The following is an 11,886-nucleotide window of genomic DNA, read 5'->3' on the forward strand; positions in this document are numbered from 1 at the left end:
ATAACAGTTTATAGAAATAAGGAGAACCAGTGGGGGTTGTGCAAGCTACCGACTATGGTGTTGACTCCATATATTGAACGCTGTACCATATGAGGAAAAAGGATTGAATGCTGTAGTAAAACACTTTTCTAAATGGCGATGATGGATTTATACTAATTCAGCCTTAGTGTATTGCCTGAAACCATTTGTGTTCAAATATACATATTTGCAACGAATTTCATGGCACCTATTATAACAAAATAAAATATACTGTTGAACTCATTTAAAGTTATATTGTTTTTTATGTATTGTGTTTTAAAATAGTACAGTTTAAATAGATATTCAATACTAAATTTTATTTTTTCCCTAACATTTTGTAAAATTTGAAAGAGCCTTATTTCCCTTTTAAAAATTTGCCCTTGATACATAATAAAAATTAGAATATTAGAATAAAGAATCTAATGTTTCTTTTAAGGAGTATGTATCTAATTTCCCCAGTCCAAAAGATTACTCAGATAGATAATCAAGGCATACTCCTTCAGAAACAAGTATTTTTAGGTACTGAATGGCTAATTAATTTTTAATTGGCAGGCACACTGATTTTGGGGACTTTTAATGTTTAAGTAGTCTTGACTGTGGTCTTCTACCCAGAACGAATTTAACTTATTTGCATGTGAAGTCTTTTGGAAACAGAGACTGCAAACAGGCCTTGATTTTCATCAAAAGGCAGAGGTATTACTGTCCTTTTGCAGTATGCCATTTCCTTTTACTTTTTGTTTTAATTGCTGGAATTGGCTATTAAGGATTCTATCTAAGATGTAATTATAAGAACTTTTGAAATATGATTAAACTGTATGTGGGAAAATGTAGGGAATGGTGGAAACTTTTCTGGGATGATTCAGCTTTGGGTTCGTTAGCCAGAGGAATTTTATCATGGAAGAAATTATCCGTATTAGAGCACTTTCATTAAATATGAACATAAACTTAAGCATGTATTAAGTTAGGTTCTATATGACATTTCACCCAGGTCTATTTATATTTAATAAGACATTACTAACAGAAAGTTTTTTTTTTTGGTGGGGGATGTAGGAGAATTCGTCTGGATATAAAGACTTGACTGGGAGTTTTGTAACCATTTTGAAGCAAGTAGTTGGAGGAAAGCTCCCAGTAGATTTCAATTACCACAGTGTGCCAGCACCATGGTTACAAATTCAGCTCTTGAGAATACTAGGACTTCTAGGAAAAGATGATCAAAGGTAAACTATTCTCAGTAAGTTTGCTTAATGACCCCATATCAGAAGATAGGCTTAGACTTTAGTTACCTAGTGGTTTAATGATAAACCAGATTCTTCCAGTGTTTAATTAAATTAGCCATTGTAAGAAGCACATAAATGCTTTCAGGTTGCTGGGATAATCCTGGTTCTCTCCTTGTCCTAATTTTACCCTTCATGAAAGGTACCTATGAAATGCCATCTCCTCTGTGAAGCTTTCGTGATTGTTCTAGTTCAGGGGTCAGGAAACTTTTTCTGCAAAGGGCCAGATAATAAATATTTTAGGCGTTGTGGGCCATATGTTGTCTTTTGCATGTATTCAACTCTGCTTTTATAGCATGAAAGCAGCTACAGATAGAACATAAATGAGTTAGCAAGGCTGTATTTAAAAGAAGCCTTTTTATGGACCTTAAAACTTGAATTTCATATAATTGGAACATCATAAAGTATTATTCTTTTAATTTTTTTCCAACTATTTCAAAATATAAAATCTCTTCTTAGCTTGAAGCCATACAAAACTAGGCATCTGGCCAGATTAGGCCTGTGGGCTGTAGTTTGTCACTAGTTGGATGTGAGTGTGTCACCTTTTTAATTCATTTACCTTAATTATTCTTTTAGCCAATAACTTAAACTTTTCATGTGTATCTTTCCAACTATATATGTGTTTGTGTGTAAATTTTTTTTTCAATTTTGCCTTTTTTTTTTTTTCCTAAGTCTTGCTCTGTCACCTAAGCTGGAGTGCAGTGGTGAGATCTTGGCTCACTGCAACCTCCGCTTCTCAGATTCAAGAGATTTTCCCACCACAGTCTCCCAAGTAGCTGGGATTACAGGCGCGTGCCACCATGCCCAGCTAATTTTTATATTTTTAATAGAAATGGGTTTTACCATGTTGGCCAGGCTAGTCTCGAACTCCTGACCTCAGATGATCCACCCACCTCAGCCTTCCAGTGTTGGGATTATAGGCATGAACAACCACACCAGCCTCAATTTTGCCATACTTTTTCAAACTGACAAACTTTCAAAGTTCCAAGGACGGTACAAGGAGCTCCCTTATACCCTGCACCTAGATTCATTAATTTATTTGCATTGATTGTATCATTCTCATTCTCTGTGTGTGTGCATGTGTGTGTGCATTTGCATGTGTACATACATATTATTTTATTTAAAAAACTGTTTCTGAATTGCTTGAGAGCAAGTCTTAAGATTTTAGTTCCCTTGAGAGCAAGGACCTTGGCTAGAGTTCCTGATACGTTTCTGTCTTAAGAAAATGTTTGCTAATTAGTGTTCTGATTTTATGAATATTGTTTCCCTTTTATGTAGTAGGGTACCTTTGTATTCTGACTCTTTATCTTAGCTTTACAAAGGGACCATTCTTTAGGCTTTTGCTCCTAGAAATCAACTTCATCTCAGAATCCATTTGCCTGTAAGCTCCTGACCAGCAGTAATTGAGCTACTTCACTCTTGGTATTACAGTGTTACTTTTTTATGTGTTTATGAATCTCAACTCCTAATTGAAACTTGGAGTAAAAACCTAAGGTAATGGAGCAGGCACACACATTAGAAATCATTGTCTTAATTATATTTTATTTTATATCATGCCACCCTATCCTAACATGGAGCTGTAGTTGGAGATGACTGGAATTATGTTTTAAAATCATGAATTTTATATTAATGCATCAGATCTTACTTGTCTAAAAAGACTTAATGCCATCCATTGTTATCAGGAAGTAACTTGAGAGGCATTCAGTGAATTTATTTATTAAACTTATTAACTATCTTCCTTTTTCTTGCCTTTGTGGATACATTTGGATAATACATAAACACAGAGATGAGTAAGCTAGTCCTTACCTTCACAGCACTCAGGTGACTAGTAATTAGGCTGAGTTATCAATAGAGTGGAACTTTCTTACAATGTTATGGAACATTAGAATGTTTTCTCTTTTTGTGCCAACTCTAATGAGATTTTATTTTATCATAAATCTTATATTTTTTAGGACATTATTAACTTAATGTAGCAAAGTAAAAAATTAAGTTATAACCAGATTCTAAAGTATTTAATTGAAAAAAACCAATTTACTGGAAAAGTCTGTTATATCCATGGTCTTTTATATCTCTTTGAATATTTTCTTGTGTTTTGTAGCATTGTGCTTCTTAGATGATTAGCATTTAGCTTGATCTTGTTCACAAATGTTTCTTTATTTCATGTGGTTAATTATGACTCATGCCAGGTATTAGCTTTTAAAATTGAGAAACTATAATCTAGGAACAATATTACCAAATTTTTTGGGGGGGCAGGGAAGAATTGGTAATGTCTGCTGTATGGTTATCTTCTGAGGAAGAAACGCTTGTACAATAAAACAAAGGATTTAGAATGTGGTTCTGGATTCCTATTATTGGATGTTTATACTTCAGTTAAGACAGATTAAAAATACATGCACTTAACATTGAACTTTCTAGCTGTATATTTGGAAAAAACATTTTTTGAAAGAGATGTAATATATAGCCCAAATTATTTTGATATTTTATATTGTTTTTTATTTTATGACACAGTTTCTCTGCAAGACCACTGTATGTATCCTATGTTGCTGTTATTTTTTTTTTTCTGTTAGTGCTATTTGAATTTGTGAAACATGCAAAATACCAGCTGAGAAGCTATAGTTTTTTCACACTGGCCTCTTGGAGAGGATGTTTCTCTAACAAGTGTGGAGGCAGAGTGCTAGGCATCCATAAGCACTGCACTTTTTTTTTTTTTTACAGTATCTTCCTCGTCACAGTTATTGTTACTGTAATCAGTGACCATAAAGACATATGAATGGTACAAACCCACAATATATCTTTTTTTATATTTTATGTAAATGTAAGTAAAAATTTTCTTTATGAAGAACCTAGTTTTTGCTCAAAGAAAGACTAGTATTTGAATACTTTTTAATAGTATTTGATTAAAATATAGATAATATACTAACTGGAATAATATGGATAGATGAAATGTTACTAGAGTAACTTAGAAGTATTCTGTCGAAAGGCAATTATAAAATGTAGTATGTTCAATCAAATAAAAACTTGGTTTGTAAACTAGGCACAGTGAGGAAAGAGTTGATTGACATACATATCTCATTGGCTAACTAGTCAACTTTGATAAAGTAGAAAGTTCAGCTCATGAAAAAGAGCAGACCTTTTAAGAAGTGAAATTTCCATAACTTCATCATAAAATGAATTTCTTTCACTTCTCTTCTGTAGATCCTCAGTTTTAAAGAGAAGTTTGAAAAACTATGTTTTATTGGGTTAGAATACTATAATTCTACTGCAAATAAAATATCTTTTAAACAGGACAAGTGAATTAATGTATGATGTTCTTGATGAATCCCTACGAAGAGCCGAGTTAAATCACAATGTCACATATGGTAGGTAATATATGTAAATGTTACTCTAATGACTGACAGTGTTCTTTACTTTGCAGTTATATCTGTGTTGGAATACTATAAATTCCAGTAGAATTTTATACTTTGATTTTAAGATAGTTCTTTGGGTTATTATTTTTTCAATGTAAGCATTTAATTACTGATATAGACAGGAGTAATTTGAACTCATGGCATGTTCTAAATTTTGACCTCAGTTTATTATAATAATTGTCTGTATTGAAAACACATATCAAGTATCTCATTGTGAAGATAACTCCATAGATTGTTCCATACTTGGTAAAAATTTGCGGTATTCAAAGACAGTTCTAAAATAAAGGAATTGACTAGTTGTCAGATATTTTACTAAATTTCTGTTGTCAGGCCCTATGCAAGATACTTAGAATACAGCAGTGAAGGCTGGGCATGGTGGCTCATGCCTGTAATCCTAGCACTTTCGGAGGCCAAGGTGGGGCGGATCACCTGAGGTTGGGAGTTCGAGACCAGCCTGAGTAACATGGATAAATGCCACCTCTACTGAAGATAAAAAATTAGCCAGGTGTGGTGGCGCATGCCTGTGTTCCCAGCTACTCAGGAGGTTGAGGCAGCAGAATTGCTCGAACCTGGGAGTCAGAGATTGCAGTGAGCTGAGATCATGCCATTGCACTCCAGCCTGGGCACCAAAAGCAAAATCTGTCTTAAAAAAAAAAAAAAAAAAGAATACAGCAGTGAATAAAACATTATTATGGGGCTTATAAACTAGATGTATAGATAGTGTTAGGTGTTATCAGTATTACAAAAGAGAATTGTAGAGTGTGGTAGAATATAGCAGCTAGTCTAGGTGAGGGGAAGAATAAAGAAGATTTTCCTGAGAAAGTAATATCCGTGAAGACATCTGAAGGATGAATAGGATATAGATAGGAATATATAGATGTAGAATAATAGTGTACTATTTTGTAGAGAGACAATAGTTATACAATTTAAAAATTAGTAATAGGAGATAAGAGTAAGTTGGGGAAGAGGATAGAAAACTGAGAAAGTAACCAAAAAAACTTCCAATTTTAACAGCCAGAGGGAGGAGCTATTCTTTTTGATCAGCCTGAAAGAGCTCAGTGAGGAAACTGAGATTTTTGGAGCTATTTAAAATGTAGAAGTAGAATAGTTTGAATTTTGCATGCTCTGGAGGAAAGCAGTAGAAGAGGCACTGAGAGGTGTAACTCAAATGAGAAGTCATTTCTTAATCTGGCAAAATACCATGAAGTAGGAGATGAAAAGCATTACTTTTTCTTTCAGTTAGTTAACCTGTGTATTTTTTTTTTTTTTTTTTTTTTGAGACGGAGTTTCAAAAACTGTTACCCAGGCTGGAGTGCAATGGTGCATTCTTGGCTCACCGCACCCTCCACCTCCTGGGTTCAAGTGATTCTCCTGTCTCAGCCTCCCAAGTAGCTTGGATTGCAGGCATGTGCCACCATGTCTGGCTAATTTTTTTGTATTTTTAGTAGAGACAGGGTTTCACCATGTTGGCCAGGATGGTCTCGATCTCTTGACCTTGTGATCCACCCACCTCAGCCTCCCAAAGTGCTGGGGTTACAGGCATGAGCCACTGCACCTGGCCTAACCTGTGGATCTTTAAGAACAATGGTTGTAGAAGCATAGGTTAGACTGGAGTACAGAATTTGAATTAGTTTAACTGAAATAAAAAGCGCTTGACAAAGATGCAGTATGAATAAGGAGAAAGGATTGTGTATATGAGACTAATATAAGAAAAGTAATGCACATGGTAGTGAATTGTTATAGTAAACTTTGAAGGATAGATTTATGTTTTGCATATATGAATGATAATTAAGGCAATAAGGATGCTTTATTAATTTGTTCAGCCAGCATTTATTCAGTGCCTGTGAAACAAAAACTTGATTTTGTTTTAAACTAGGTGTGGATTGAGGAAAGAGTTGGTTGACTTAATGTATTTCTCCATGCTAAGTGTGGGAGGTAAAGGGAAGAATAAGGTAGACACAGGCCTTGTCCTTATGAGTATGTAAGTATAATAAACATTTGATATTATATAGGCTTCTGCTATGCAGTGAGAGTAAGGAGCCACAGATGTGGCTGACCCTTATTGAAGCAGGTGATGTTCTGAGAAGATCTGGAAAAGTGTCAGAATTTTTCCAGTAAGTTAAAGTAAGTTAAAATGCTTTGTTTGTGATATAACCAGTGTCCAGGATAAGGATTTGAAAGTCTTTCAAGAAATTCTGCTTAAAATTCAGTTAAAAATCTGCTTTTTTTTTTTCCTTGCAGAAAGTTTTTTTTTTTAATTGACATTTCAGCTTTAATTTTTTTTATTTTTTTGAATAGGTAATATATGCACATGGGTCAAAATTCAAAAGGTACAAAAGGGTATACAATGAACAGTAAGTGTCCTTTCCACCCTTAACATCCACCACCCAGTTCCCTTTCCGGGGGATAACCACTGTTACCTGTTTCTTTTGATTTGGAGAATACTGTATACCTGAGAAAATGTCTCTTAATATTTTCAGTAGGACCCTTTTATTAAGATTGCTTGGCGGGGTGTGGTGGCTCACACCTGTAATCCTAGCACCTTGGGAGGCTGAGGGGGGCAGATCACTAGGTCGGGAGTTCGAGTTCAAGACCAGCCTGGCCAACATAGTGAAATTCCCTCTCTACTAAAAATACAAAAATTAGCTGGGCATGGTGGTAAAATTCCTGTAATCCCAGCTACTCGGGAAGCTGAGGCAGGAGAATTGCTTGAACTGAGACCCAGGAGACAGAGGTTGTAGTAAGCTGAGATCACGACACTGCACTCTGGCCTGGGCTACAGAGCGAGACTCTGTCTTCAAAAAAAAAAAAAATTGCTTGAACCAACATCAGCAGTGTTTCACCTTGCTACAGAAACCTCATAGTTTCTATTGCTTCATTTCCTTTGTTTAGCTTTTCATTATGAAGCTTTTCCCTATATCTGTATTGATATAGTTTATAACTTATACTGATTATATCAGTGGTAGAGTATTCTCTAGCAATCCTGTTATAGATATTTTACTGCTTAAGAATGTTAATTTTAATTGTAAGCCTCATAAGGGCAGGGACTGTGTCTCTCTTATTAACCAGCATATCTCAGTAGCTGGCACTTTGTTAATAAGTAATATGCTTTAATTGAATTAAAGGAAGATAAAGTTATTTACTTTATCAGTTATCTAAGTGGGTTTCAGTATTCTTTCTATATCCTATTTTTATGGAAGCTCTATTATTACAATTTAGTGTCTAATCAAGAAATAAATTACATTAAAGACATTTATTGAGTATCTGCTATGTGCCAGGCATTGTATAAGGTGGTGTATAGGGAATGAAAAAGTCTGTGTAACCTCTGTCTTTAAGAAGTTTATAATATAGTGGAAAGATAACTTGTTCATGAAAGCGTAATACCAGTGTAAGGCAGAATGTGAAGGGATGGTTCAGGGAATAAATATTATAGGAGTTCAGAGGAAGTAGAGATTATTAAGGGCCTGAGGACACACATAGGGATTTATTGATTTGATAGGACCCTGAAAGGTAGGTAAGATTTAGATAGGCAGAAGGGAGGCTGAAGGGGCTTTTTAGGTAGAGGGAACATGAGAGAAGGTATAGACATGGGGCTGTTTAAATATAGTTTCAGAGAACAATGTCTCACCAGCCTGAAAGGGTAATTCATGGTGGGGAGCAGTGGAAAGGCCATATTGTGGAGGACCTCTCATGACAGCCAAATGAGTTTGGACTTTGTAAAACTGAAGGTATGGCAGGTTTTTGGATAAGGTACTGATAGCGTGTGAATGTAATTTTTAGTAAATTAGTAAATTGAAAATTATATAAAATGGAGTACGAAGGACAAAACCATCAAAAGTAGGTAGGTAGAAGTGCTTTTCCCTGTTTTTTTTTTCTCACTAACTTCACCTAAAACCCTTGGATACTATGTATAAGAAACATAAGACTCAAGAAGGTAGAGAAAAAAAGTCAGACTGGTTAGAGACCTCACGACACAAGGAAACAGACATGGTGGTGTGTACCCTGGGTTTTATTTTTGCCTCAGTTACCCCAGACTGGATACTGAACAGCCAGCAGTCTGGAAATGCCAACAGACACAGACAAAAACACCCCAAGAAAAGGCTGCCCTCTCTCACCAAAGGACCAAAAAGAAAAAAGTAGCAAGGTAGAAAACTTGTAGACAACAATGCCTCTGTTCCATCCAAGCACTACACAGGAAAAAACTGTGGACCCATCCCCTCTGGCAAAGGCTAAGTGAAAAGCTAGGATTTCCACACTCACCAGGTATAAAGAGGTGCCCCAAAACACCCTTCCTGACCCCCTCTAGAGTGGTGACAGAAGCCCAAGAAGAAGCCGGAATTTCATTGGTGCCAGGTGATAAGGAAGGCTCCTTTCTTACACTGTCAGTGGAGGTGACTTGGGAAGTCTGGATTTTTCCCATGTGGGAGTAGGGAGTAATGAGCTACCCTTTCCCTCTTTGCAGCCAGGGTTTGGAGGCGGAGGTGTTAGAGAAAACCTGGTGGAGAGTCAGAACTTCCACCCCTGATCAGCGATAATGAGGCCACTCCCTCATGGTGTCACTGGAGGCCACAAAGGGAGCGATAATGAGGTACCCCTCTCTCTCCCAGACAGGGTAGAATCAGTGGATACTCCCCTCAACAATAACCAGGAGCCTCTCTATCCCCAGGTATCAAAGGAGGCAGAATAGAGAGCCTGGATTCCATTCTCATTGGGTGATACCCCCCTCTCTCCTGCCAGAATAGTGGCAGTAGATACTTATTTAACTTAATTAAAGTGAAAGTAAACTCCTCTGAGGGATAAGGTGTCAGAAGAACTTCACGTTTTATTTGAGCATACATAATCCAACCCAAAATACCTATGATGAAACTGCAGTGTCATGAATGGTAGAACGTTATTAATTTTTAATTTAATAATATTTACTTTGTAGTATTTGAATTAGTACTAAGAGAATAACCAAGAGTACTAAAGAGTAACTAAGTTCTGTGTTGTATTTTTAAGTTTAGTCCCAAAGTGCTGGGATTACAGGCATGAGCCACCATGTGGCCGGGCATGGTGGCTCATGCCTGTCATCAGCACTTTGGGAGGCTGTGTTGGGTGGATGACTTGAGGTCAGGAGTTCGAAACCAGCCTGGCCATCATGGTGAAACCCCATCTCTACTAAAAATACAAAAATTAGCTGGGCATAGTGGTACACGCCTGTACTGCCAGCTACTTGGAGGCTGAGGCAAGAGAATCACTTGAACCTGGGAGATGGAGGTTGCATACTCTTATCTCAAAAAAAAAAAAAAAAATCCTCAGTTGTATTTTACTTCACCTCCACAGAGAGGAGACAGCAGAGTGGCAGCTCTTTCAGTTATGAACTTATACTTAGATATTTGCAGAGTTGGAGAATAAAAGGACTTAGCTCTAGGTGAGAAACTAATTTACAAATCCATTAAATTCATTTTCAGCTCAGTTATGTCTAAGAGACAAATAATAAGTGCAATTTTTGAACTATTATTTTTTTCCCTTATTAGCATCTCAGAAACCTTATGAGCATCTAAATATAAACATTTAAATTTTGGATGAGTAATAGCTGGCTTTTGTTAGTAAAACAATTTGATAGCAAGAGAGTTCCTAATGGTAGGAAGCTGTAATGAAAAATGTGTGGGTTATGATGGAAAATGGGATATCATCATTTGAAATCTTAGGACTGTCATGGTAGTTAACAGTTCAGCAAACTTTTTCTGAAAAGAGGGCCAGATAGTATACAATTTTAGGCTTTTCAGGTCATGGAGGTTTCTCTTCCATATTTTCCTTTGTTTTTTTGTTTTGTTTTTTTATAGCCTTTTAAAAATGTAAAAATTATTCTTAGTTCACAGGCCTATAAAAATAGGCTGAAGACTGGATTTAGTGGAAGTCTTTCCATTCCTGCCTTATCTTATTAGCAGATTGACTAAGCCCCTCTTTGTTTAGTTTGTTTAGTTCACAAATCATAAAGCCAACTTTTTTTTCATAGCACAAAGACATTTTATAGCATAGCATCTGAATATACAAAGTATCTTTAGGTTCAGATAACTTATGCTGTAGTTTTTCCTTTAAAGTCAGTTCCTTTCTTGAAGAAAAAAATAATATTTCTTTTTTTCTGTTTCTGTTACGGAAGAGGTTTTAAATTTTTGTCTTTTTTTCTTTCCGTGTGAATTTGAGAAAAAATAAAAGGTTTATAGAAGTTTTTTCCATAAAATTTATTTGTGCATTAATTGATAGGTAACAGTATAAAACATAGCTACTTGAATATTCAGAATATATTTTGTACATAAAAAGAATGTCTGGTTAAGCTTTTGGAAACAGAGAAGGAGTGATTGTATCAGGACACTTGATATGCCTCAGCTTGTACTGGAACAGTTTTTAAGTGTTGATTCTGTACCCTAACTGTTCACACTTCTGATACTGTGATTCCATAGCCCATAAAGGACTTAATGGCCTCTTAGTGATTTTTCTTTAACCATGGCAGAGCTCCAGCTCCTTGACTCATGCTTTTTCAAAGAATTTGAAAAAAACTTTAGTGTCCATTTTGATCATTCACTTTGATCATCTGTCATAGTTATCAGACTTTTGACTCTATCAGAAAATAAAATTTGAATTATATCAGAATGTCCAGTAGATTGTTTTATATGCTTTGAGGTTATTTTAAAGAAGAAATTTGAAGATTTATGAGTAGTGACCATATCTTTGAAATAAATATTGGATCATCCTATAAAATGATTATGTTGAAATAAACTATGCTGAAATAAACTACATATACAATTTTGGCATGTAAGTGATAGAAGCTATTTGAGAGTAAAGCATTTTAAAGCATTAAAGGAGTATGGGAAATATATTTTTATATAGGAATAATGAATGTATTAGTTATGTTTCCATTAGAATGTGAGCTCCTTGAGGACATGTTTTTTTTTTTTTTTTCCATCTGTTTTGTTCACTGCTATATTCATAATACTGAAACCATGCCTGGCACATAGGAGGTGTTCAGTAAATACTTGTTACAGGAATAAATGCATCATTATTATCAGTAAATATAATTTTAAAAAATTGTATTGTGAGGCCGGGCGCGGTGGCTCAAGCCTGTAATCCCAGCACTTTGGGAGGCCGAGGCGGGTGGATCACGAGGTCAAGAGATCGAGACCATCCTGGTCAACATGGTGAAACCC

General features: G+C 35.7%; 1 protein-coding gene across 1 annotated transcript in view; it reads left to right on the forward strand.

Moving 5' to 3' along the window:
- Positions 1–11,886, forward strand: part of AP4E1 (adaptor related protein complex 4 subunit epsilon 1) — an 87,522-nt gene that overhangs the window by 17,470 nt on the left and 58,166 nt on the right. Inside the window, exons 7-9 of the mRNA XM_017517880.2 lie at positions 1,069–1,235; positions 4,578–4,651; positions 6,998–7,041. Of these exons, the coding sequence (XP_017373369.1) occupies positions 1,069–1,235; positions 4,578–4,651; positions 6,998–7,041 (285 nt within the window). The remainder of the gene's footprint in view (positions 1–1,068; positions 1,236–4,577; positions 4,652–6,997; positions 7,042–11,886) is intronic.

Source organism: Cebus imitator, unplaced genomic scaffold (assembly GCF_001604975.1).
Source record: "Cebus imitator isolate Cc_AM_T3 unplaced genomic scaffold, Cebus_imitator-1.0 Scaffold651, whole genome shotgun sequence".
Taxonomy (NCBI): domain Eukaryota; kingdom Metazoa; phylum Chordata; class Mammalia; order Primates; family Cebidae; genus Cebus; species Cebus imitator.